Source organism: Rhea pennata, chromosome 28, assembly GCF_028389875.1.
Source record: "Rhea pennata isolate bPtePen1 chromosome 28, bPtePen1.pri, whole genome shotgun sequence".
Taxonomy (NCBI): domain Eukaryota; kingdom Metazoa; phylum Chordata; class Aves; order Rheiformes; family Rheidae; genus Rhea; species Rhea pennata.
This window is the reverse complement of record NC_084690.1, coordinates 3,517,612-3,543,826: the sequence shown is the minus strand read 5'-3', so window position 1 is coordinate 3,543,826 and position 26,215 is coordinate 3,517,612. Positions and strand designations below refer to the sequence as shown.

Genomic DNA, 26,215 nt, shown 5'->3' with positions numbered 1-26,215 from the left:
GCCTCAGGGCGCTGCGAGGGCAGTGGGGGGGGGCTGTCCCCAGAAAACGGGGTTCCTCACCGCTGCAGTGAGCTGTGCCCGGCCTCAGGGCACTGCGAGGGCAGTGGGGGGGGGGCCGTGTCCCCAGAAAACGGGGTTCCTCACCGCTGCAGCGAGCTGTGCCCGGCCTCAGGGCGCTGCGAGGGCAGTGAGGGGGGGCCGTGTCCCCAGAAAACGGGGTTCCTCACCGCTGCAGCGAGCTGTGCCTGGCCTCAGGGCGCTGCGAGGGCAAGGAGAGGCCGGAGCCCGGCCTGGTTCCACCCCCACCAGCAGGCCCTGCTGCCGTGGGGATGCGCAGATCTGGGCTGGGGGGTGGGGGGGATCCCGGGGGTCCCTTGTCTGTGGGGCTTGGGGTGGACGGAGGAGGGTCCCAGGCCGTGCCGCGGGGGGCCCAGCAGGTCCCCAGACCCCTGGGTTCGGGCGGCGTCCCCAGGGTGCCGGGCACACTGAGCAGGTTTTGCCTCCCTGCGTGCGGCCTAGCGCCTGCGCGGGGGCGGGGGAGACCGGAGCGGCCATGCGGGGCCGGCCGGGAGCCAAGCTGCCGGGGCCGGGGAGGAAGGAGGCTTGGGGCGCGCAGGGCTGTGCCGCCGAGCACCGCCGAGACCCGGTGCGGGGAGAGAGGCTGCAGTGGGCTTTAAAAATAAAATAAAATAAAATAATAAAATAAGATATAAAATAAAATAATAAAATAAAATGAAATAATAAAATAAAATATAAAATAAAATAATAAAATAAAATATAAAATAAAATATAAAATAAAATAATAAAATAAAATATAAAATAAAATAAAAAATAAAAATAAAATAAAAAATAAATGAACTGAAATGGCGTGACGTCATTTCCGCCGAGGTGGCGTCACGGCGCGGGGACGGCCCCGCCGCGGCGCAGCGCCGCGGCGCCGGGCGGGGGCGTCACTTCCGGCGGGCGCGGCGCCCTCAGCGGCCCGGGCGGCGGCACGTGCGCGCGGCGGGTTCCGGGCTCCCGCCTCCCCCCCCCGCCCTTGTCCGCGCCATGGCCCAGTTCAAGCGGCAGCCGCCGCCGCCGCCGCCGCCGCCGCGGGCCGCGCCGTTCCCAGGTCAGCGCGGGCCGGGGGGGGGGGAGCGGCGAGCGCCCGGTAGCGGCTGTGCTGGCGGGGCGGGGCGGGGAAGCAGGCCCCGGGAGCGGCGCCGCGGTGCCGGCGGCCTCCGGCGCGGCCTGCGGCGCGGCCAGGCGGCGGGCCGGCCGGTGCCCGGCTGCTGAGGCGAGCGCGGCCGGCGGCGGGAGGGCGGCCTCGGCGCGCCTTGTTTCTGCTCGTTCTCTCCCCGGAGGGGGTTAAAACTCGTCGCCTTCCTTTCCAGGGGCGCCGCAGACCTCGCTGCTGGGGCCCCCGCCCGGCTTGCTGAACCCTCCGGTCTCGGCGGAGCTCCTGCAGACCGCGCGGCACCTGCAGGTATGCGGCGACCGCGGCCCTGGGCCGGCCGGGCTGCCGGCGCCCCGCCGCTCTTCTGCCCGCGGGCCGGTTCCTCTGGGCTGGTCCCAGGCGCTCTGGGGAGAAGCCTCAGCACTGTGAACTGCAAGCTAACGTAGCCCGTGGGTGCTGGAGCACTTCTTTCTGAGGTTCCACCGGGGCTCTGGCAAGAACCGGCTCATTTCTGAGCTCTTCGGGCAGCTGGGGAGCGGCAGCCACAAATCCTTTGCCCTTCTGCTTTGTAGGTGGGCGAGAAGCAACGGGTCTTCACAGGCATCGTCACTAGCCTTCACGATTACTTCGGGGTGGTGGACGACGAGGTCTTCTTCCAGCTCAGGTAAGGAGAGGGCCAGCGTGGGGGTACAGGGCTCCAGGCGCATCCCAGAAGGGCGAAGCTGAGACATCGGCCCTGTGCCCTGCAAGGGGCGTACGCTGGGCTGGGAGCGCTCACGGAGGGCCGCTGTTGTTGTGTGTTCGGGGTCAGCGTTGTGAAGGGCCGGATACCGCAGATCGGCGAGAAGGTGCTGGTGAAAGCTGTCTACAACCCAAGTCAGGCCGTACCCTGGAACGCGCTGAAAGTCCAGACGCTCTCCAACCAGGTACGGAGCGCTCAGAACAGCTGCCTTGTGCATGTTCTTCTCCCCTCCGTGCTCGTCCTTCCCCTCCGGCCAGCCTGCCTCCTGCTTTGAGAGCTAACCTGGCAGGCTGGAAACTGATCTCCTGCCTTGACTTTCTCTGTGTCTTTGTTCTGCAGCCTCTCCTGAAAGCGCCAGCGCCTCTCCTGCACGTGGCATCACTGGGGCAGAAACAGGGCATCCTTGGAGCTCAGCCTCAGCTGCTGTTCCCGCCTCACCGCATCCCGCCACTCTTTCCCCAGAAACGTGAGTACTCGTAGTTAACGTGGGAGACCACTCTGGGGGGGCCCTGTATGCTGAGGGGTTGTAGGCAGTCTCTGGCAATAGCTTTGTTCGTTCTCGGCGCTGAAAACAGTGACGTTTCGCTTAGAAACGACCCCAGAGAAGGCTGGCTGGGTGCGAGCACAGGCTGTCAGTGTAAGGAGAGGATGCTGGAGTTGTTCAGGGGCTCTGGGGCAGAATGGGAGTTGGACAGTACCAGCTGGTCTTACTGTTGTTGTTTTCCCCCAGCAGTGAACATCTTCCCATCACCCCCGTCCATTCACCTGGGGCACCTGGGGAGATACCCGGGGCGAGGAGCAAAGGGCCGGAATGACTCAGGCAGATGGTAAGGAATATCCTTTCCCTGATATCCTGCCCTTTGTCCCGCGGACTTTGGACATGGGGCTGTTCCCTGCTCTGAGCTCTGGCCTTTCAGCGCTTTCTGGGAGATCTGCCGTCAGTAAGGAGCCTCTTGTTTCTGGGAGCTGCAGCACAGTCTGGTTTGTGCTCCTGTCTGGCAGCGCGGCGTGCAGCAAGCCACGTGCACAGGACTTTTGGGTGCTCTGTGAATTCGTATCGGCATTCCTCTAACGCACGCTGTGCTGGTTGCAGGGAAGATTTCGACTCGAAGAAGCGGAAACAGAAAGGCGGTGAGCCATGGGGAGTGAAAAAGCCTCGCCACGACCTGCCTCAGTATCGGGTTCACTTTGCCCGCTACGCTGTGGACAGGTGAGTGTGCCCGCTCCCCCAGCAGCACAGAGCCTTAGCTCACCTCCGTCCAGGGCGGCTCCCTGGCCAGGGCTTCGTGCTCGGCAGAATGGGTGGCTGAGCCTGGATCCCTGGCTGCGAAGGCTCAGAGATACCGAAAGGTTAACAGAGAAACAGCAAGCAGAAATCCCTTAGTTAGGCTGCCGGAGCAGTTAGTAGTGGCAAGGATGCTCAGTAGCTCACCAGAGGGTTGCAGTGACTTGGCCACGTGTTACCCAGAGCTCGGATTAATTTGTAAGTCTGAAAACCTCTACAGAAGCAAGCACACGTGGGATTTTCTCTGCAGAGCTGTGCTGTTGGTAGCCATATGAGGGAACTGAGATGCCTAAGCAGCTTTTGAGACTGTTGCTGGGCACAAGGAGTTTTGATGTCCCCCCCCTTTTTTTTTTCTGCCTCTAGCCCCTTCTGCGACACTATGGAGATTCTGCGGCGCTACTGCAGCATCCAGCTGCCCCGGGGCTTCTACGACGTTCGCCTGTGCTGGCTGGATGCGTTCCCCCTCACCCAGCCCCTGAGCCTGAGGCACCCCAGCCGCATCGTGGTGACTGACTCTGAGGAGGTACCGGCGCCGGAGGAGGAGGCCGAGCCAGACACCGCTCCGGGCGACGCGGATTCCGCTTTCAGCGCCAAGGTGAGGCTGGCTTTACAGCTGGCACGCACACCCGAGAGGAGGGATATGCTATTGGCCTCGGCTCCCGGGGCTTTGGTTCCCTCATCCAGCTATAGCTTATGAGGTGATGGCATTGTGCCCTCCCTGCCTCCCTGATGTCCCCCGATCACTGGACAAGGCACTGCCTGTGCCAGTCTGACCAGGCTGCTCTGCCCTCAGGTGCTGCTGCTGTCCTCTCCGGGCCTCGAGGAATTTTATCGTACCTGTTTGTTATACATCGATGATTCCAGTGAGCAAAGAGAAGCTCCTGAGCACCCCACAAAGCAAATCAAGGTGAGGATGTCGAGAATAGGACTGAGAGCGCGTGGTGTGTGCAGAACTCCTCTGGCTTGGCTTAATTCACCATTTTGGGGGAAAGCCCTCAGGAGAGGAGGTTTGTTTACGTGCTACACTTGCATATATTGCTGGAGCGGCTTTGGGGTGGTATCTGTTGAATGCAGCCATATCTCCAGGGGACCTTGTCCCCTGAGGAGGAAGGGAACTCTGGGGACACGGGGAGAAATGGTCAGAATGCTGTGGTGTGACCAGGCTCACTGCCTGTCTCTCCCTAGTTTCTGCTGGGGAAGAAAGAGGAGGAGGCTGTGCTGATCGGTGGGGAATGGTCCCCGTTGCTGGACGGCCCCGATCCTGATGCTGACCCGACGGTCCTGGTTCGCACGGCCATTCGCTGCGCCAAGGCACAGGCTGGGCTGGACTTGAGCAACTGCACAAAGTGGTGAGTGGCGCGGGGTGGCGTGGGCATCTCGGAGCAGTAGCCTCCGGCGTATCCAGGAGAGTGTCCACCTCAGGATGTCAGTGCTGTGAAGCATGTCACTTAGTAGCGTTTTATCGTTAGCAGAAAATGAGGGCAAGAGAGAGCAACACATTGTAGAGTTAATTTTCCCTTTCTGCAAGCTCTGTGTATTAATGCTGAGATCTTGTGGGTGGTGCGAGAAACCAGTAATTATCCACTTTTACTATGCAAAATGGAGTCCTCCCCAGCTCGGTGCGCAGAGCGCATAGCCACGGAGAACGCGCAGCATCACTGCGTGTATCCCCACAGGTGTGCCAGCCCAGCCCTGGCAAATGGCTGCTGACAGTTTTGCTGCTTAGGAGCAGGCTTTCTGGTCTTTTCTGGCCACACACAGGATTTCCGCTGCCCAGAACAGTCAGGTTTAGCTTCCTTCAGGTTAAGTCTCCCTTTTAAGCAAAGGGACAGCAGGAGGAGCTGGTGGCACAGACAAGGGACTGATCTTTGCGAGGCAGCTCTAGGGCTGCAGGACTTGGTGACTAGCGGCTGCTCTGCCACGACTGAATGGAGGAGAGGTGTGGGGATTAGGTGACAAGGGAGGGCTCGTGGCCCCGCACGTTGTGAAACAGTGCTGCGGAAGAGGCGCCATGGGGGCAGGAAGACCAGAAGCAAGGAGGGCTTTAGGAACTGGGAGAGCCCAGACGGCTTTTGATCTGCGGGCAGCGAGGAGCACAGCCCCTCCAGGCTTGCCTGCGCTTGTGCTGTGGAGCAGCAGGCTGAGAAGCAGCACTGGGCTACCGCCTGCCTGGGGCACTCGAGACCACCCTTACAGGGCTGTCACGAACGTTTGCACATGCTGGAGTCCGTGCAGGGCCTGGCTGGGATCAGCTCCCAAACAACCATCACCCATAGGAAAGTGCGGCCCTCACTTCAGTGCATTGGCTTGGCTCGTTACATCGTAGTTATATATAGCATTCCTGCTCCGGGTAACCGTGGCAACTGATTTTATTTTGCTTAAACCTGGCCCGGCATGTGATGCGGTTGGGAAGGAACAGCTGAGGGGAGATGGAAGTTCTCGGCGTTCAGTGCTGGGGGAGGAGGTTTGGCTCAATCCCAGCAGTAATTGTAAGAGATCTGGGTTGGAAACATGGTACAGGCTGGGCTAGAACTGCTCAAGGACCTGGGCCTTGTTCGGCGTCCCTGCGGACTGCCTTGGCGCAGCCATCCTGGAACAGGGACCAACCTTTGCATGACCTCCTGGTGCAGCTCTGGGCCCATCCCGTTAAGCCCTGCGCTCACGGCCTGCCTGCCAGCAGCACAAAAGATTTTGCGGGGCGGCCTCTGCGGAGAAAGGCAGCCTCTCGCTTGTGAGCAGCTGTGTGTTTTCTGCCGGGCCTCCCCGGGGAGGAGCAGGCCCGGGGGACCTCGGTGTCTCTGACTGCTGCTCCCCTCCATGCCGCAGGGTCCGATTTGCTGAGTTCAGGTACCTGCGCGAGGGAGACCCGTCCCAGAGGGAGGTGGTGGTGGTTTTCTTGCCGGACATCTGGGGCTGCATGCCGTCCCTGGAGGAGTGGGAAGCCTCATGCCAGCCGAAGGCAGAGAAGGTGCCTTCGCCACCTCCGTCACCAGGGGACAAGGCTGTGATGGTGAGGCTGGGCTTTGCCCCGGGGCAGGGAGCCGAGGGCTGCATGCGGTGACGCTGGAGGCCTGCAGGAGCAGCTCTGGCCGTCAGCGGGCAGGGACGGGGCCTAGGCAGGGCTGTGCTAGTTCAGGGTGTCCTCAGAGGTGGTTTCATTTCTGTGGGTGGTTGGACGAGGCTGTGTTTTGGAGGAGATGAGATGCTGGTCTGAGCGCCAGCCTTGGGTTTGGACTGCCACTGCTGCAGCTCCCAGCACCCCCTCTTTCCGCTCCCGCCTAAACAGAGTGTTTCTAAGCAGGAGACGGAAGCTCCCAAGCCAGCCGCTGAGCGGGACGCTGCTGCGGACACCACCGAGTTGGCTTCGGAGCCTGTTCCCGAGCCAGTGGCCCCCAAATCTGAAGCCACTGCTGCTTCCGTGGAGCCAGCCATTGTGGCCCGCCCCCGCTCGGGCGGCCAGGTCGGGCAGGCGGCCTGCTCCAACATCTCCCTCTACACCCTGCTGGAGTACAGGCGATGCAGGGAAAAGCTCTCCTTCGAGGTAGGCTCTGCAGGGCCAGGCCATTCCCCAGCTCGCGCTTACGGGCTCTCTGGGGACTGCATGAGCAGGCTTCTCTCCCTTTCCAAGGTGGCTGTAGTGGCTGAGCTCTTCCAGGAGATGCTGCAGCGGGATTTTGGCTACAAGCTGTACAAGGCGCTGTTGGCCTTGCCGGAGAAGGAAGAGTCGCTGGAGACCAAGAACCAGGAGCCGGAAAGGGCTCCTGAGCCTGCGAAGGAAGCGGCTCTGGAGGCCGCTGGGGCCGAGGAGGAGGCTGAGCAGGTAGGTTCCCCACTGACCCTTCATGGCCCAATGTCCTGTCCCCTTCCCAGCCCCAACTCTGACCATATCCTGCCCCTGCTCAGCCCCCTCCCAAAACTGAGCCTGGGAACGCAGAGGCAGAGAGGCCGGCAGGCAGCGAGGCAGCCACAGCAAGTGGAGAGCAGGAGAGGGCTAAAAGCGAGTGCAAAGGAGATCCCAAAGACTCTCCTGATGAACTGTGCGTGTTGAGCCTGGAGGACAGCCTGTTGCTGCTCCGGGAGGAGGAAGAGGAGGAGTTTGGTATGTTGGCGGCGCAGAGAGGAGAGCACGGCCCTTCTCTGGGGGCTGCTGGTTTAGGAGCTGAACGTAGGGACCTCATTCCTGGCTCTTCCTCAGGTGCCAAGCTGGAAGATGCTGAAGTGAGGTCCACTGCATCCAACCAGTCAGAGATGGAGTTCTCCTCCCTCCAAGACGTGGTGAGCATGCTGCCCCCCCAGCTATGGGAGCCTGGGGGTCCCCTTCGTCCTCCAGCTTAGACAAGGGCTTAAGTCATGGAGCGGGTAAATGCAGCTGGTGGCTCTGGTGGCCGTCTGGCTCACACTATCTCCGAACGGGGATCCCAGGGGAGGAGCCTGAGTCACCGGTTCAATCCCACTCGTCCTGGGCTCCATCTCAGTAAACTGGCAGCGTGCTGGTGCAATCAGGCAGCCTACACCCTGCTCTGCAATGCAGAACGTGCCCTAGACGCAGCGCAGAGGGGAGAAAAGTGCAAGCTGAAGCTCCTGCCACCTCCCAGTGGTGCTGCAGGTGTTGCAAACAGGCTGGTGCCTCCGGGGATCACAGCCTTTCTCATCACTAAGGCACATCTGCATTTTAGCAGCCCAAGGAGCTGGATCCGAGCACCATCCTACCACTGGATGCTCTCCTAGCCTTCGTGTACTTTGATTTGAATTTCTGCGGCTATCTACACCGAAGGGACCTGGAGAAGATCCTCCTGACACTGGGGCTACATCTCTGCAAAGAGCAGGTGAGCGCTCGAGGGCCGCCCCTCCGATCCGAGGAGCGGCGCCGGCTCGCGGCTGCCCCAAGCCTGGACCTGTGCGTGCTGTTTTGCGGCGGCAGGTGAAGTGCCTGGTGAATCGAGTCGTGACTCAGTACGCGTGCCAGTATCGAAACCTTCAATACAGCCGGCAGGAAGGCTCGGAGCCAGGCGGTGCTGACCGCGTCCCGGAGGAGGAGCTCTTTGGTAGGTGTCGGGGGAATGGGGGATTCCTTGAGGCTGGGGAGGGGTTCCCTCTCAGACCGGGCTCAGCAGCCCCACGGATCCCGCTCCACCCACCTCATGGTGGACAGATCTCGTGGTGGGTGATTGGCTGTTCTTGTTGCAGGAAACCTTCCTCTGCTGCCTCCTGCCCGACCCCTGGCCAAGGTTTCTCTGCCACCCAAGGCAGATACAGAGCAGGGAGGCCTGGTCTCCCACAACGGCACGGTGCTCAATGTGGGGAAGCTGCTGGAGAAGGCGGAGCAGACTGAGAGCAGCCGGCTCTACCTGGAGAGCAAAATCCACACGCTGGAGGTCAAGCTGGGTAAGCTAGTGCAAAGGGCAGAGAGGTGAGCTGATTCCTCTCCCCGTTTGTCCAAGACGTGAGTTTCCGTCCGTGAGCTGCTTGTGCTCCTCTGCCAAAGCTGCCTTTGGCCCTGCTCCGTCTGGCATGAGGTGGTTTGCTGTGGAGGACAGGGGCTGACCAGCTTTCTGCTTACAGAGGAGAGCCAGACCCAGGTTTCAGCAACAGAGTCATCCAACAGAGCGCTCGCGGCCGAGCTGCGGGAGCTCCAGAGGCGCCTGGCCGAGGTGGAGGAGCAGGCGAGGACAGCCGAGAGGCAGAAATCGCACTTCCAGCGGCTCTTGCAGGAGAACAGAAAGCGCCTGGCCCCCGTGCAGCTGGAGATTCAGACCATCATCGAGAAGGTACTGGGGAGGGAGCCGTGGCTCTTACCAGCTCTGCAGTGGCAGAGGGACAGGAGCTCACTTAGGCTGTCCTCGCTCACTGCCTCTCTCCTCTTCTAGACTAATAACTGCTTAGAAAAGGAACTGGCCTCCTCTAACTGATGTCTGCTGCCCTGCTGACGCAGTCTCCCAGGAGGGAGTGAAGTCTGCGCCCATCTGGACTTCGCGCACCAGGGTTGTGGATCGTGGGCAGGATCCTCATGACCTTTTGCTGTCTGGACCTTCTCACTGCAGAGACAGGCTGGAGCCGGTTCCCATCCCAGGCTTGTGGAGCCAGAGGAGCCATAGGGATGTGCAGGATTTGCTCTGACCAGTCATTCTTGTTTAATGGAAACCTCTTAGGTAGGAAATCTTGCAGCCTAGTGTGTGCATGTGTGTACTGGAGACAGGGCTTGGGCTTTCTTGATGCTCCATAGTTGGTCTCACGAGTGGGGGACAGAGACAGGCTTGTTTTAATAGGACAGAGGACCTGAATGAGACTCACCGGGGCTGGCGCTTTATGTCACAGGCCACCCGGCAGCTCTTGGTTACGGTCTCTGCTGATGCCGCAACACCCTTAGAGGGTTTACTGAGTGCAGCGGGTCTCAGCTCTGCACATCATGCCAGCCACGTACTAGCTTTCTACAGATCGGGCAACCTGGCTACTCCCTCGGTGGCCTTGGCCCGGGGGGCACAGGGCGGTGCGAGAGGCCCCGACCCTGCGGCTCCTTTGTAGGTTAGGTGAGGGCTCGAGCACGCAGCAGTGGCTTGTCCTGGGCTGGTGTCCATGGTTGCAGGAGCAATGTTGGTCTGCTGGAGGCAAGGGACAGCTAGGCTTGTGCAGAGCAGCGCCTTTGGGGTGGAGGGCAGCAGCGAGGTCTCCGTGCAGCTTCTCCACCCCCTCCTTATGCTGAAGAAGGGCCTGTAAAGAGAAGGTCGCCAGCTCGGGCTAGTTCTAATTTGTTGTTTTAGACTGTAAAAGTGGTAACACCTTGTGTTTAACTGAAGACATCTTTTCAAATCTCTTCAGGTGGGAGTCTGTGGCTGTTCTAGTCCATCTTTTCTCTTTCCCACACTCTCCACAAAGATCAGCTCTGGCTGGGCCTTGTATCTTTCTTAAAAATACAACTCTGAATAAATAGTTGTGTGCTCTGGAAAGGAGGGGTTTGGGCAGTGCTAGCACTCCCCTGGCCAGCCTGGGGATGCAAGCCCGACCTCTCAGGTGCCCCCCCCCCCCACTCTTCCTCGGTGTCCCCATCCCGGCGTGGGGCGCCCCGGGGTGCTGGGCAGCGGCAGTAGCTGGCGGGTGGCGGCAGAGGGCAGCAGCACCTTGGCTTTGGCGCCCGCCGCGCCGCGCCGCGCCGGCGTTCAACACAAACCCCCGACCCGGCACCGGCTCTGGGAAAAACTTTATTGGAACGGAAGGGCCTGCTCCTGGCGTGCTGCGTTACCGCAGCGAGGCCGGCAGAGAGAGGGAGGCTTCCCCTCCCGAAGGCACACGCGTCCGCACAGACCTGCTGTAATCCCGCCTGGCTCTGCCCCACGGTGCCCTTTTCCCCTAGCTTTGCTCCTGCCTGTTTTTCACCGTGAAGCAGAATTTCTCTTTTTCGGCCCCGGGCGTTCTCGGCACCTCTTCCCTGGGAGGCAGTCTCAGCTCCCGTCCCCACTCAGCGGGAACTCGCTCGGTCCCAGTGTACGTCACCGCGAGCCTCCCCCCGCAAGCTCGTCCCGTTTCTGCTTGAAGGGGGTCCGCGGCGACCGCGGCATCGTCTGGCGCTCGGTGCGGGAAGCGCAGCCCTTTAACAACCCTTCCCTGACGCCTCCAGAATGCATCGCGCAGAGGAATTTGAATGCTTTCACCCTCCCTGCTGTTGTTACTGGACTCCTAAGGCACAAAACAAACAGCCTGGACGGCAGTGACCCCTTCCAGCTGCCCAGGCAGGGCCGGGGAGTGCCGCGGGGCAGCGGGCCAGCGGCGGCGCGCGAAGGTGCCGCGCGGGGCCGGGGCTGGGACCGGGCGCGCAGGGCGCAGCCGCTGCCTTTCCTCCGCTGAGCTGGACGGCTCGCTTCCCTGCTGCGCAACCAGCGCTTATTTAAAGAAACTGCAGCGCTTCGAAAAGCAGGGAGGGCAGAACAGGCTCAGCGAGGATTGGGAAACTGCGTTTACGAAGCAGCCAGCCGCTGCGGCCCGGCTGTGCTGGGGGTCGCCCTGCTCCCCCCGGTACCTCGTCCTGGCAGGAGGGCAGAGCTGCTCGGCCGTGCAGGGAAAGGAGGGAGCAGCAAGAGGTTAAAAACCCAGAGGCGGTCGGTGCGTCCCGGGAGGGAGCCGGCAGGAAGCGGGCCTGGCGCGGGAGCGGGGGATTTCCAGCCCCTGCCTCGTCACCGTCTCCCGCCCCCGGCGGTCAGTCGTCGGCCACGATGGACAAGGCCCGCAGCTCGCTCAGCTTCACTTCGTTCTCCCGCTCCCGCTGCTCGTCGCTGAGGCCCGGCTCGTCGATCTGCGCCGTCAAGTCGCCGAAGATCTTGTGCATCTCCGTGTAGTAGACGACCTGGCGGGAGAAAGCGGGCTGCAGGGAGGCTGCTGGCGGGCTCCCGCCCTGCCGCGCGGGCCGAGAGGTGCGGCGCTGCCCAGGAGAGCCCGTCAGCTTAACGTCTCTGCTTCTAAAATAGCTTCCTCCCATGTGTTAATACCACCCCCTTAGATTATTACAACTCAACACGTTTTAATAACGCGCTGCCCTTCTCTGCTCGCGCCCATCTGGGCGCTGCGAGCGCGGCGTTGCCCAGCGGGTCCGCGGCGCGGTGCCGCCGGCAGCGCCGCTCCCCCCCGGGGCCGTCCCCTACCCGGCCGAGGTGTCGCCGGAGCGGGGCAGGGCCGCCTGCTCCACGACCCCGCTGGGCAACGGGTCTCTGCTCCGTGGCGGCGGCGGGAGGGGGGGCCGGAACACCGCGAGCATCTTGCATTGCAATGCGATACCGCGCGAGAAGCAGGGGGAGGGGTGTCTTAATAACGTGCTAATTAGCACAACCAATTAACGTCGCCAGCGAGCAGCGCTTCCATGAGTCGGAGCCAGCGGGTCAGCGCAGGCAGATGGCACTGGGCAGCCTGCTCGGGCGCGGGCCCTCGCCGAGGGAGCGTGGCAGTTCCCGCGGGCGCGTGCGGCGAGCCGTGCCGGCGGCAGCAGGGGAGCGAGAGGGGCGCTTGGACGGCTCCGGCGAACGGGCCGGGGATGCTCCGGCTGCCAGCGGGAAGAGCGGCTGGGAGCGGGCTCGGCGTCGGCCCGGGCATCGTCCGATTGCCCCCAGCCGGCTGTGGCTGCTGAGAGGATGGGGTGGGAGGGAGAGGGAAATGCGCGGTTCGGTTGAACCCCCCCCCCCCCACCGCCGCCGCCTGCCCCGGACCGCTGCCAGGCTCCCAGCAGCAGGGAGACGGGGCCGCGGGGAGCCCGGGAGCCTCACGGCGGGTGCAAATGCCGGCTAATCCTCGCGCCGCCCCCGCCGGGCCGCTATTCTTAGCCCCGTTTGAGAGGCGGGCGCAGGCCGGCTCGGTGGGCACGCGGGGCGACGCCGCGGCCCTGGCAGCTCCCGGCGCGCGGGGCTCCGGTGCGGATACCCGCGTGGTCTCCATGGAGACCGGCTCCCCTTCTCCCAGCGCTCCAAAGCGATGTTTATTTTGGGTAGGGACGAGGGGAGCTGCTGGGGACACACGCACACGGCTCTGCTGGCGGTCCCGAGCCCCCCTCCCGGCGAGCCGGGGGCACGGGGCCGGTGCCGCGCGGTGCCACGCCGGGTGATTCAGCAGCAATGCTCATTTACACAGTGACTAATGAAATCAGCTGCGCTGCAGCGGGGCCAGGCGGGCAGAGCCGGAGGCTGCCTGGGACCAGCCCCGCTCCGGCGCAGGGAGCTGCACGGCGGCTCCTCCCCGGCGGAGCAGAAGCATCCTCGGTCTCGCTCGCTCTGGAGCAATCCCGCGGGAGCACGGAGCAGCGGCGGAGTCTGTCTGCCAGCAGCCCAGCAGGGACGTGGTTCCCTGCAGGGCAGCCGCACAGAAGCCGCCGCAGCGCCGAGCTCCCGTTGGCCGCGCGCGTGCAAATACCTGGATTTGGGGACGAGCCCGTGGTGGGTGGGTGGTGGTGGGGGGGGGGATCCCAACGCGCTCCTGTGCAGCCTGAGCTAACGCGCTGCTCCTGGGCCGGGCGGCACCTCCAGCACGGCCGCGAGACGGAGCCTGCCGCAATCGCCTCGGCGCTGCCGCGGTGCCGCTTTCTCCCCGCCACCGCCCTCTCGCTCAGGCACGCTGGGTGCCGGCCTCGGGCAGGCGAGCGCAGAGCTGCTCCGAGCAGGCAGGGTGCATCGAGCCAACGCAAGCCGCTGGGCCGTGCCCTGCCTCGGGCCAGCCTCAGGCAGCACCGCGCTGCCGACGGGCCCTGGAGCCGGCGCGGGCTGCCCCCAGCAGCCGGCTCTGCCGCACGGCATGTTTTGCAAGAGGCAGAGCAGTGACCTAATTGCACTGTGGCTAATTACGGCCGCCTCTCCCAGCCCCCTGGCAATGCTGGCTGCGTGCGGCGCGCTCCGCCGCGCGGCCGGGTCGGTGCTGGCACGGCTCAGAGCCCCAACGCCGTGGGGGCCCGCCGGCTGCGCCTCGGGGTGCACGGAGGGGCAGAGCACCCCTCCGAGGCCCGGAGAGCTGTGCTGGCCCCCCCCCCCGCGGGGCTGGGGCCGCTGGAGGGGGCCAGGCCCTTGGGAGCGTGGGGCGCCTGCCCGCCGGGGGCCACAGCCCTGCTGCAAGGGACCCGTCCTCGTCCCCGCGAGCCGGTCGCCTCCATCCTCCCTGCTCCGGGCTGCAACGCAGCGCCGGCGCCTTGCCCGGGCAGCGAGGCACTTCGCCGTGCCTCCGGTGTTTGCACACCCGCCTGGGCACCGACCGGCACGGCCCTCGGCACACCGCCGTGCTCGCCGGAGGGGAAACGGTGGCAACCCCAGCGCCGGCAACAGCGGCCTCGGGTCCGGCGCGGCGGATGGGAACGGTTCACTCACAGATGGGCAAATGCTGCTGCCAATCCAGGCAAAAAAAAGAAAGAAAAAAAATTTTTTTGCCCCCCGCCCACAAATTCGCGCCTGGAGACGAAGCGCCATCAGGGCTGGCCAGTGGCTCCCGGGAAGCCCCGCGGCCGGGCGGATCGGCGCCTTGCCCGCGGTCTCCGCTGCGCTGCCCGGGCAAAGCGGTGTGAAACCATCCCGGCTGCTGCTTCCCCGTGCGCCGCAGCCGTCCGAGGCCCCGGCTACGGAGACCATATGCTCCGGCCACAGCCCGCCGAACCTCCAGCTAACGTTTGAGCCGGAGCCAAAGGCCCCCAACTCCACCTGTCTTGAACTAATCCTGTTTCGGGACACCGTGTTCCCCCGATTTTCTATAGATCGTATTTACACCGCCACGGCCGGGCAGCAGCTCGTGTTTACGCCAGCCGGACGCACACCAGCGGTCGGGGGGTCCCGCTGCCGGGCGGCCTGCGGTGGTCTGCCCCGAGGCACAGCGCGGACACGCAGCTACGCCTGCCTGGAAAGCCCCATTTAATCCCCGACTGCATTATAAACCCAGAAGAGTATCATGTTTTCTAGCTGAAAAATAAAGTACAAGGAGGGAAGGAAGCGTCCGCAAGCTCCCAGTGACAACGAGGCATAAACTCTGCCCCTTTCATCTCGACGTGGCCACTTCAAAGTCCCCAGCCAGGGAAATATTTGGCTCCATTGGCTTAGCGCGGGCATGTGGGTGGAGAGAAGTATTTGGTGCGAGAATGTTACAGCCTCTGTTCACTCGGGGCATGTCACGCCGGCAGGAGCCACCCGGCCCCGCTCCACGCTGTGCCATGGGAACCCAGCGCCTGGCGCAGAGGCCGCAGAGGGTCTAGTTAGGTCAAAAACCATAAAGCCACTCTTCTGGAGCGGTGCTGAAGCTTGGGTCCGTCCCCTTCCCATGGCGTGCCCTGTTCCAAGGGAGGCTTAGCAGCAAGCCCCTGTTTACAGCATCTGCCCGACGGCACCAGGGCGGCCCGCCACTTGTCGCCGGCTCGTCTAACTTTAGCCCCCCTCACTGCAGGGCCAAAAAAAGGATAAACCGCACCGGTTTGCGCCGCGGGCCGCCTTCACGCGGCAGCTTCGACTCGGCGACAAGGCCTCCAGGAGTCCCGGCACGCGGAGCACGTCCCACCGGGGCTCGCGGCTCGGCGCCCGCACCGGCGCACTCGGGAGAGGCGCGGGCGCCCGTGCCCCCGGGGCAGCCCCCGGGGCCGCGCTGCCGCCGCCGATCGCCGCCGGAGCTACGCGTAGCCGAGGCTGAAAATAGAAATTCCACCGAGTAAAGCGAACCCCCCCCCCCCCCCGAGTAGCTAAACAAGCTCAATGAGGCACGGAGGGAGCGAGACCCGGGAAGGAGCGCCGGCGGGATGAATGGGCACGCCGCCGCTCACGTGCCGCCCAGCGCCGCCTCGCACCCGCTCCGCGCGGGCGGCCCCGGCCGCCGGACGGGCCACGGGGCCGCTCCCGGCGCGGCCGCGAGCGAAGCTGCCCCCCCCCGGCTGCCTCCCCTGCCCGGGGTCCCTGCAGGTGAGCAGCCGCTGCAGTGAGTCAGGACTCCTGGGTGCTATTCCTGGCTCGCCACTGACTCATTAAGTTACCTTGGGCAACTCACTTCCCTTTTTCTTGCTGGCTTTTTTTTTTCTTTTCTTTTCTTTTTTTTTTTTCTGAGCCATCTGCAGAAGGGGAAACGTTATGCAGCCCCCAGGCGTGCAGGCAACTGCCCTGAGCCGGGGGGGCTGCAGCGGGGCCACGGGCTGCTCCCCGCCGCCTGCACCCCTGCGAGCGCCTCGTGCTCCGCTGCAGCTCTGGCGCGCGGTGGAAGGATGCAGCCCGCTCGCGTTCCCATGCAGGAGCGAGAGCATGTGACATGCTTTAGTATTCACCGGGGACAAGCTTTAGTCTTGCCTGCAGGAGCTGCATCAGCTTTGCTCTGACACTGCCTCTTGGGGATTAAACGAGAGGCCTCTCTCCTCTCCTAAGCAGAATCCTCGCCCGAAAAGAGACCGAGCAGATGACTGTGTGGCCAAGAGGCAAAGCAGAGGATCCCCACGGAAATCACAGGGTCTCAACGGAGAGTCCCGCGACGGGCACTGGCGACAGGCAAGCGGCAGCGACCCAGCAGGGACCAGCCCCGTGCCGGGAGCAGCGAAACTGCTGCTCCGGGGCACCGTGGCTGCCCGCTCCCGTTGCCCGTGTGTCCCGGGGGGAAGGAGCTGCCGTTCCCTCCTCGCGCCCGAGGGACCCCGGGGCGCCCAGGCTCTGCCTCCCGCGGAGCAAAGGCAGCGGCCTGCTGGCACCTAGCGCCCGGCACAACAGCGGGACGGGAGGTTACGGCCAAGGGCAGAGGAGCAAGGCCGCTCGCGAAGGAAACTGCCAGCAGCTCACAAATGCCCAGATAGGGCAGGCAGCATTTGGGTTTCAAGGTCTCATCCAAATGACCCACCCACAGCCAGCGGCCAGAGCCTGTTTGTGCAGCTTGGGAGGGGGAAGAGCCAGCGAAACTTTGCCGTGGCTCCAGGGAGTCTAGTTATTTCAGCTGCGATGGCTGGAACACAGAGCCCTGTGCTCCCGATTGCTAAGGGAACAGCCAGAACAGCATCCCCAGCATCTAACCAGGCGGCGGCAGGGTGAATCGGCACCATCTGGTAGGTGAATCAGCCTGCAGACAACTTGCTGGCAGCTTTGCAGAGCGGCCCTAAAAGTCGGAGGTGAGATGAAGCACGTGCTCCCTGCACCTCCTTGCAGCCGTCCTGCTGCACCTGTGTCACTGCAGCAGCTCCCTTAAAAATACCACGCGAAGCCGCCCACGCAAACAGCAACACGCGGTTTCGCCCACCTACACTTGACCCTCCGGGTGCACCCACTGATCCAGGGCACAACACTTGCCTGGGATGCCAAAAGTTCAGGTCTTCAGAAAGCACCTGCAACTAAGGAAAAGGGGCTAAAAGTGCCCAAATCCCACTGGTCTGGACGAGATGCTGCGCTGCGCTACGGAGAGCTAGATTAGATGACGATAATGTTCCTCCCCAGCCTTAACAATTTAAGGGAGAGAGAAGGAGAAGCAGCAGCAAATCACAGAAGGAAGTTGGGAGATGGAAATTAAAGCAGGCTGTGTTTTATTTAAGCCACCCCTTCCTGCGAATCCTTGGTGTGCAGATTACACAGCCGCCGCCGCTATCTCTGTCAGCGTACACCAGTGCTGGTTATCTATATCCAGAACCAATCCAGCAATTCCTGAGCACCTCGGAATCCTAAACAAGATCCAGTTCTGACCTCAGGAACACAAATGCTAAGAGACAACGTATTCAAATGAATAAGCCACCGAATTCCGGCATTTAATTTATAACCAGGGCTCGAACTGCGTTATGCTAACAAGCCTCGTGGTACAGGACGTTACGTTTGTACTGGGAACGTCCTCGATATGAGGCAGATCTGGGCAGGGGTGGACGAAGCAGGGAAAGGGCACCTCCCGCTGCCCTTTCCAGCTGGCATCCGGCCACCACCACATCGCTGCAGGTACCAGCAGCCTGATCTTCCGCCAGGACCGTGTTGAGCACTTACTTACCCGCCCGGTGTCCCACCTACCCCAACACCCGGACCAACGCTGCGCCCTTCGCCCTTGCTTAGACACCACAGCTAGGCAACGGCATTGCCGAAGGACCGGCGTTTCGGCAGAGCAGCCGGGGAGGATTGCCACGTCCAGCTCAACGCGGTGCCTCGTCCCAAAGCAATGCAAACCCTAGCAGGACGTGAGATGCTCCGCAGCAAGGAGGGCAGGGAGAAACACCACCAGGAGGGCATTTGCCGGCACCTGGCAGGCAAAAGGGACGGCCTCTCACCTGCGCACGGACCAGCGACTCAAAGCTGGGTTTGAAGTAATCGATGCGGCTGCTATAGAACTTGGGCATTTCCTCCAGGAGCTGCTTGTTTTTAGCTTCGAAGTCCTCCTTCACTGGCCTCAGCTCCTCGCGGGCCTGGGAAACGAGACAGGAAGGGGAGTCAGATGCCTGGGAAAATCCCCGTCCCAGAGCACCCTGCAAGAGGACAGCCAGGACCATGCTTCGACAACCAGCGAGCGCCCAGCAGAGCACAGCGGGACGCCAGCTCCAGCCTTGGACGATGGGGAAGGCCATGGGATGTCTGAGGAGGCCTCGGATGAGGAGATCCTGAGCCAGATGGGTTTTCCCCTTTAGAAGAACAGGGACAAAACGGACCCAGAGCTTAGCCAGGCCAGATAACGTTGCCAGTGGGACCGGCGGCGCCGGTCTCTGGGTCTGCGCCCCCTCCCCAGGCCCAGGAACATCACCAGCAGAGCCTGCCCCACCTTCAGCTTTGCCTGTGACCTTCAGCTTAGCGAGTCCAACTGGCTTCTTTAAACAGAAGCGTGGGGAGAAAGGGAAATGTCTCTGAGATGGTGTGGAAAAGGGCAGGAGGGGGTGGGCTGTGAAATATTAGACAGGTTCAAGTCTGCCACTTAATCCCGGTGCAATTCCATCGGGCGGGGGGCGGCGGCGGGGGGGGGGGGTGGGGACACACGGGCCCGTCCCGCGCGGCGGGGAGCGACCCGGCGGGCCGCCGCTCCGCGCTCGGAAAGCCTGCAGACACCTTGGGCTCCTGCGGATCCGAGAGGGAAAGGAGTAAATTCACCGCGTGACGCAGAGCGGGCTGCTCCGAGCGGGAGAGCCACGGGGGTGGCGTTAACCGCGGGACGCTGCCGGCGTCCAACAGCAGAAGACGTGGAGCGAACAGCTCCAAAGGGAAGATACACACTGGCAGCTCGATAGGAACACCCTGATGAGGTTACGCTGTTTCCCATCGAATATGCAGAGCTCTCGGATCTCCCAGGTTCAGGATTTCTTAACAGCAGCTCTGGCTCTAGCCAGTGTTTAAGCTCACATATTGGTTAGTTAAGATCTTTGTTAGCAGGGGGAAGAATTAGATCACACTGAAGTTCATTAGGAAAAAAAAAAAAAAAAAACAGCTAAAACCTGCTTAATCACCAGGACAAAAGAATTCACATTTTCCAGCCACAGCTTTAGTCACTGAGGCTAAGCAAAGTAAGCTGCTTACTATTAAATCTGAATTCTCTTTTGTTAACGCTGATAGGGCTATTCTTTAACACAATACTTAATTTTGTGAGGAAAGTGATCAGAAAATACGTGTTCTTTGACTCTGAGGAAGTCAACTGTTCCTTCGAGGATCAAGCAAGCATTCTGCAGGAGCGACAGATTTTGGGAGGAATGCTAGTGAAGATTTAATTGAAAGAAAAAAAAACCCACGATTTTGTTAAAATTTTGGAAAGAAAAAAGAATTTGGCAAAGCTTCCTGTTAACCAATTACTGCAATTTTCCAAGACTAATTTTTGTAACAGGTGGCAAATACAAAGAATAGAAATGCTCTGATCTTTTTCTTTTCATATACAGCTGTTTGGTCAGGCGCTGAGGCCAAGGGGAATTCCAGACTTCAGAGCTAGCTGCTCTTACAGGGGTTTTCAGTTCCTGTGGATTTTATTTTGGAAGTCAGAAGCGGGGCTTGGTTCTGTCCCTGCGCTGAGCGCTGCCTGCAGGTCCCCTCGGCTCCTCCGACGCGCCCCGAGCCCGGGGACACGCTTCCCGGGCTTCGCTCGCGGCGTTTCCCCGCGTTTCGCGTCCCAGCCGCGGCACCTCTGTACCTGGTGCAGCTTAGCGAGGACAGGGCCCGTTTTCTCCTTCTCTTCGTACTTCTCCACTTTGGACTGCAGGCGTTTGTAGTCCTGCAGCGTCTGCTCGCGCCGCTTCACCGCCACGTTCAGGCTGGGGAACACGCTGCTAAACCTGCCGGGGCGAGAAGCACCAAAGGGCCTTGAGCAGGGCAGCCCGGGCGGCGGCGGCGGCGACGGGGAGGACGCGCTGGCCGCGGGCAGCGCCGGGACGAGCCGCTCGCCCGGCCGCGGGCTGCAGACCCCGCTCTGCCTTCGGCGCGGCGAGCGCGGCCCTTCCCCGAGCCTCGCCGCTCGCCCGGCCCCGCTTCCCTCGCGGAGACGCTCGAGGCGGCTCAGGGCAGGGCCAGAATTCAGAACACCATTAGCAAAAACACGCAGGGATTTCAAACGAAAGCCGTTCCAAGCACAAACGCTTTCATTGCGCTCTTCCAGGGCGCTGGAAGAAGGGATTAAGTGATACTTGTAAGATGCCTCAAATCCTAGCCAAGGTACAGTGTTTGAAAGGAAAGCTAGAAGCACATGTGTGGATTTTGTTAAGGTCAATTCATGCGTTTAAGGGTGTGTTTTTAAATTAAAAAAAAAAAAGAACTTAACATCTAGGCAAAGTCTGGTAAAAATACTCTGAAGATCCCAAACTGCTTTTGAGCTCTCCTGCCAACCCTTATGGTTTTACAATTAGCTCTTTATTTTTAACAGTTTTCCCTTTCTCTTCCAGCTGCTATCTTAAAGATTCACATACGAACATGGAAAGTTGCCTTATCTGGACGGAGGAGGAAGCTGCCCTGGAAAACAACGCTGTTAACTCGACTGAGTAAGCAAACTGGGGAGGGAGAAAAGAGCACTTTCCCGGCATCTCCTTGTCTATTTATAGTCGTCTAAAGTGGTGTTTTACTAATACCTCGTTCCAAAGGGAAATGCGCAGGCACAGGAGCTGTCGCTGACCGGTGGCCCTCTGCACGCTCCCCTGCGCTCGGCTCCAGGGCCACGCAAGCGAGCGCGTTGGCGCTTAGCGCTCATGAAGCGAAAGCGCCTTGCTCTGAACTCAGCTGGTTTCACTGCCTCCTCCTCAGGAGATGTGAAATGCAAGGAAACAGCATCACTGTCAGGAAGGAAACCGGACAGCAAGTGTTTTCCTGGACTGAAAGGCCACCAGCGCGCTCAGTCGGAGCCGGTATTTCTGCACTGCCGCGCCGTCTCCCTCCTTACCGCTGAGTCCCAGTTTGCACAGTGAGCTCCAGCTCCAGCTCCGTAATCCCTCCCGGCCGCTACTGCCCTGCCTGGCCCTAGCTCAGCCCGTCAGCGCCCGACCGCGTGCAGCCCGACACTGCTGGCCCCAGCTCGGCTCCTTCCCCGCTCGCAGGAGCCCCGGGCATCTCCTCTCCGCTGCCGGGCAGGCAAGGGCTGCTGGTCGGAGCAGAGATCCGGGAGCGTTTCCCCGCCAGGTCGGGCTGCTCTGCCCCGGCACCTGGGCGCAAAGCCGTGGTGCTCTCCACCGTGAGCCAAAGTGTCCCAAATGCCGCCCACCTGGTGAGAAATGAAAAAGAAAAAAAAAAAAAAAAAAAGACCCCGCACATGTGATGACGGGGCTTCGCACTTCCCCGGAGCTTTGCAAAGCCATCCACAGGTGACAAGGTCTACCTAAATATTAACTGCAATAACTGCCAGCCCCGCTTCCCCACTCCGGCAGTCTCTGCTCTGCATAAGCTCCAGCCCAAGTCGCGCGTACCGTAGGTCTGGCAAACAGCAGAGCTGAAGAAGAGCTCTGTACCCCAAACAGAAGGATTAACAGCAGCCAACAATTATCCAGGCTTATGGGGAGATTCTTCTTATTAAAATGTGTTACAAATTGAGGAAACATGAACATCTGACTGCGAAGACAAGAGAGAATATTTCTGAATGTGGCAGCAGAGACAGCCAGCGAGCCCAGGAGAGCGAGGAAGAGCCGGCAACTGGGTGCGTCAGTCCCGTCTACAGAACTCAAACGCAACGCGTGGTGAAAATCATCCCGCTGGGGACTGCCCCGGTTCCTGCATCTCGCCAGCTGCAAGGCAATGGCTTCATATGGATCAGGTCACTCTACCTCCAGGCTCAGGTATTTGATCTCCATAAACCATAGGGTCATTTCAAAAGGCCAAAACCAGGAGCCTTTCATGAAAACGTGTCTAAACAGCCTTGCAATAATTTTTATTTCTCAGAGGCAAGCACAGGCAAACAGGTTTCCGATCTCCTTGAAGTGAATCCAGACCGAGGAGCACATCAGCAACCAGCAAAACACAAATCCCACCCTGTGACTGTAATTTGCTTCAGCTGTAATCAAATGCATGCTTAACACAGGGACATTTTGATTCAAACAAAACCATGGGCATTTGCAGCACTGCGCAGCAAGGCCAGTGCGTATTAATACCTCATTTTCCTAGGCTGTGCTCACGCCGAGGGGTGCTAATGTGGCGTACCGTCGGGCGTGCAGACGAAGCCTTCATCCCGAAGCCCTAACAGTTCACAGAGGGCAAGTGCCAGAGGGTGGGGGAAGGGGAAATGTTAATGTTTAATCATGCTCGTTTGGATGGCGAAATAGGGAGGTGCTCCTGCAATCCTGATCGCGGAGGATAACCTGGGCCGGTCAGCGCACGGACAGCGAGTCTTCCACGCGTTGCGACATGCTCTCTTGATAATATCCTCGCTCTCACCAAGGCCCTTGCAAAGCACCGTCACTGCAGAGCTGCTATTCTACTGCTCACAAATACCCATGATATCACCACCAACTCCCTGTTCCGTGAGGACAACAAGTGACCAGGGCAACAGTCTCCAGAGACCACCCAAAAGGACAGATCTCTGTCCCGGAGCTGCAAACACCATGAACAACTGTGTCTTCTATGTCTGACCCTTTGGCTCCACCAACCCTTTCTCTCATTATGGGGATGCAGCTGGGGCCACAGCGCTAAGAGCTTAATATTGCCCGGCACAACCTGAAAAAGTCATCAGGGAGCACACTTTCCGCGCGTCACCCTGCCCTCCAGCTGGCCGCGCGCGTATCAGATGCTGCTACCCTGACATTGCTTTTTATGGTAACTTTCTCACACACGCTTGCCATTATATTTAAATGCCGCGGCAGCTAGCAGTGACTCCCACTGGTCCTGGCTGCGCAGGACGCCCGAGAACAGGTTCACCATCTTACGGGCTACGGGGCTATGTCCTCCCTCTATGTACATCCAAAAATACGCCAGGAAAGGGCTGGGGAACTAGCAGCACGGATAGGCAGGAAGAGGCTGCCCAGCAGAAGGGAGCGGGGTACACGAGCCTGGAGGGCTGCGCGGTATAAAAGGACACACATTCCTTGCCATCAGCACAAACTTAATCTCACCAGCTTGCGCTTGCAACTTCGGCACAAATTTCCCAGGAATATTAAAGAGTTAAGGACAAAAATGAGTAATACAATCAGTCCAGCAGCCCCTCGCTTTAATTGCCTACTACACTCCTGATGGGGGGAGGCTTGGTAGCAGGGCACCGACGCTCTCGTCTCTGGTGGCCTCTGCAAAACGAGCTGAGCAGAGCCCCAACGACAGCGACGCGCTGACCACGCTCCTGCGCTAGGAAACGTTGGAGGAGAGGGCAGAACAGGCTGCGCCTGGGGGGAACCTTCCCTTTGCCGGTTTGCAGGGAGGCACCGCACCAAACGCCGAGCAGGGGCTACGATCTCCACGGCTGTTGAGCTACGTCTTGGCCTGGACGTGGCTGTCGTTGCCTTGAGACCCTCAGCACACTGAAGCGCCCGTCCTGGCCTGGGCTAGCGGAGCGCTGGCATGGTATAGATACCACTGTTGCTCTCGGTAATATCCACCTCTCGATTTTTCATCCACAAACTACCTCACAGCCTTGGATCTGGAAAGTGCATAGCAGGAAGATGCCTTGAAAAATGCAAGCATTATGTCAGTACGACACACGAGCTTTTAAACAGCGTTTTTCTGATGATAGCCCATCTTTGGAGCACTTTCTCTAGCACAGTCTGTATTACCTGGTACTTCCACAATGCTCGTGCATTAACAGAGCCTCCGAGAACACCGGAGAATTAGCACGTAGCCATTTACATCTTACAGACTCGCTACCGCAGGGGGTGGAAAGAAAGAACCCTTTAGCTCAGAAATGCAGCAAGGGAGACTGCAGAAGAGGCTCGGCGACATAGTTTCCATTTACTTTGAAGTCAAAACTGGTTTTAAAACAAAAAGGCTTCATCTTTTTTCCCTTTCTGTTCTTAGTCAGAACTCGGTGCGATTTTGCAGCCCGTAATGGAAGGACACTGTACTCCGGCAGCGCTTACAAAAAAAAAAGAAAAAACCTCCAGCGTTGGATCTGGAGAGGCTGCTTCTGTGTAGGCACAGCAACTACCGTCTCCCAAGGACTTTTAATGCATAGATTATACGCTGCATTTCAGCACGAGGGGGGTGGTTCAGCTCCACAAGCTGCCACGCTAACACAGCGCGCCACGCCGGCTCCCCGAGCCTGGAGCGCCCGCACCGGGAGCGCGGGGCTCCGACGGCCAGCGCCGCGGCCGCCGCGGCGAAGGCTGCGAGCCTCCGGCTGCTGAGCAGCAAGGGTGAAACCCACTCGGAGAAAGACCTGAGTTTTTTCCTACAGTGCGTGAGCAGCCGCCACCGAACACGTGAGCGGAACGGGGATTTCTGGAATTCACGTGCAAACACGGCGTGGCGGCGAGGACTGTCTCAGCGAGGTGTTCCTTCGCAGCTGGCACGAGCAGGAGAAGCCTGGGCCATCCTCGGCTTCTCCAGGCACCGCCAGCTGCAGAAATAGCTCTTTCTGTGCTGAAGATCCTCGCAGGAGGTTAGTGAGTCACCTGGTTTAATTTTCATGCAGGAATAGAGCAGCTCAAGCAGGGAAGCGTGTTCCTTCATGGGACTGATCTGGATTGAGCCGAGGGTACGTTTCCGCCTCTGGCTCTTGAAGGAATTACTCTGTGTGAATTCCTTATTAACTGAGGAGCTCTGAAAATTCCCCTCAAGTTCAGAGAGAAGTAGGTTTCTTTCCCATTTAGAAATGGAAAGAAACCTTTCGCAGGAGGGAGCTGCATACAGAAACACGATCTCAAACCAAGTGCCATGGGTGGTAAACACAAGTGAAGGGTGATAGGAAGATATGGCTCCTGCAACTGCCAAGTTATTCTAATGACTTAATAAATCGCTGCATTTCACATGTCACACAAGCGTCTTCACAAATATCTCATGCATGTTATTTACAAATGCTCCTAGTGGAAAGTCTGGCACCAAGGCTGTCTGCAGAGCCTCCAAAAGCTTCTTCCATCTACAAACACACCGTGGGCTCCTGAGCTCTGCCTGCAGCCCTGCAATAACAACTCTCTATCCACTGCCTAGGAGGATCTCAAATGTTTTTGTAAGTGTTCAGCTAACATTGCAAATCCTCTCTGGCAGCAGGGTTACACCGAGGCTGGGAGGTCTCTGGGACAACGACACCATGGGTGCTACGGGTGGTGACCCCAGGGGAGAACATCGCTATGTTGCCTCCAAACACTAAGTAGCAGCAGCTCTGGAAATGAAGTCTAAACAACTAATGCCAGAAGCAAAGGCTGCACTTTAACGAGACAAGGGAGGCTTAGCAAAAGTGGTCAAGGGAGAAGAGCAGCACAGGACAGAGGGAAGCCCCACGAGGGAACAACGTCGTCGTTTCACACAACTACTCCCATGGCACATCAAGCAGGAATAGTGATTCCTGCGTTTAAAAAGTGCTTTGAGAAACACAGATGAAAAGTCCTTTAATAGATCTTGGTCTTACATTTTTTTTTTTATGATCAGTGGTACAAAGTCTAGTCGGAGGCCTGTAGCTAGTCATGTCCCTCAGGGCTCAGTACTGGGTCCCATCAACGACCTAGATGAGGGGACAGAGTGCCTCCTCAGCAATTTTGCTGACGATATCAAGCTGGGAGGAGTGGCCAATACACCTGAGGGCTGTGCTGCCATGCAGAGAGACCTGGACAGGCTGGAGAGCTGGGCGGAGAGGAACCTTCTGAGGTTCAACGAGCACAAGTGCAGAGTCCTGCACCTAGGGGGAAATAACCCCAGGCACCAGTACAAGCTGGGGGCTGATGTTCCAGAGAGCAGCTCTGCAGAGAAGGACCTGGGAGTGCTGGTGGATGACAAGTTGACCATGAGCCAGCAATGTGCCCTTGGGGCCAAGAAAGCCAATGGTCTCCTGGGCTGCATTAGGAAGAGTGTTGCCAGCAGGTCGAGGGAGGTGATCCTGCCCCTCTACTCAGCCCTGGGGAGGCCTCATCTCGAGGACTGTGTCCAGTTCTGGGCTCCCCAGTATGAGAGAGACATGCAGCTACTGGAGAGACTGCAGTGGAGGGCTACTGAGATGATGAGCATCTCTCCTATGAGGAAAGGCTGCAAGAGCTGGGACTGTTCAGCCTGGAGAAGAGAAGACTGAGGGGACA

The 26,215-nt window shown here is 59.9% G+C and overlaps 2 protein-coding genes across 7 annotated transcripts in view; one reads left to right on the top strand and one right to left on the bottom strand.

Moving 5' to 3' along the window:
• The first annotated feature begins 1,025 nt into the window (after positions 1 to 1,025).
• On the top strand, positions 1,026 to 10,111 carry CCAR2 (cell cycle and apoptosis regulator 2). Of its 4 annotated transcripts, none has more exons than XM_062596984.1 (20): positions 1,026 to 1,114; positions 1,377 to 1,468; positions 1,732 to 1,823; positions 1,971 to 2,085; positions 2,241 to 2,367; positions 2,635 to 2,728; positions 2,995 to 3,111; positions 3,550 to 3,781; positions 3,980 to 4,093; positions 4,372 to 4,535; positions 6,013 to 6,196; positions 6,473 to 6,727; positions 6,815 to 7,006; positions 7,090 to 7,285; positions 7,382 to 7,461; positions 7,863 to 8,012; positions 8,108 to 8,231; positions 8,374 to 8,571; positions 8,749 to 8,954; positions 9,054 to 10,111. In XM_062596984.1, exons 1-20 carry the CDS (start codon positions 1,051 to 1,053, stop codon positions 9,093 to 9,095), a joined length of 2,838 nt encoding a protein of 945 aa, XP_062452968.1. In that variant the 5' UTR covers positions 1,026 to 1,050; the 3' UTR covers positions 9,096 to 10,111. The 4 variants fall into 4 exon arrangements, with proteins under 4 accessions (XP_062452968.1, XP_062452969.1, XP_062452967.1 ...); XM_062596985.1 differs by having other exon boundaries at positions 2,632 to 2,728; positions 6,488 to 6,727; XM_062596983.1 differs by having other exon boundaries at positions 2,632 to 2,728; positions 7,866 to 8,012.
• Positions 10,112 to 10,369: 258 nt separating this feature from the next.
• Positions 10,370 to 26,215, bottom strand: part of BIN3 (bridging integrator 3) — a 44,974-nt gene continuing 29,128 nt past the window's right edge. Inside the window, exons 7-9 of one of the 3 annotated variants that reach the window (XM_062596763.1) lie at positions 19,723 to 19,864; positions 17,891 to 18,025; positions 10,370 to 11,539 (exon numbers count right to left, since the gene is read on the bottom strand). In XM_062596763.1, coding sequence (XP_062452747.1) covers positions 11,375 to 11,539; positions 17,891 to 18,025; positions 19,723 to 19,864 — 442 coding nt within the window. In that variant the 3' untranslated portion in view covers positions 10,370 to 11,374. Of the gene's footprint in view, positions 11,540 to 17,150; positions 17,303 to 17,890; positions 18,026 to 19,722; positions 19,865 to 26,215 lie in introns of those variants that run through there. The other 2 variants (XM_062596764.1, XM_062596765.1) reach the window with 2 other exon arrangements.

Coding starts and splice junctions, on each gene's coding strand:
- CCAR2 (XM_062596982.1), top strand. CDS start 1,051: ATGGCCCAGTTCAAGCGGCAGCCGCCGCCGCCGCCGCCGCCGCCGCGG. Junction 1,824..1,970: donor GAGGTCTTCTTCCAGCTCAG/GTAAGGAGAGGG, acceptor GTTCGGGGTCAG/CGTTGTGAAGGGCCGGATAC. Junction 2,729..2,994: donor CGGAATGACTCAGGCAGATG/GTAAGGAATATC, acceptor TGCTGGTTGCAG/GGAAGATTTCGACTCGAAGA.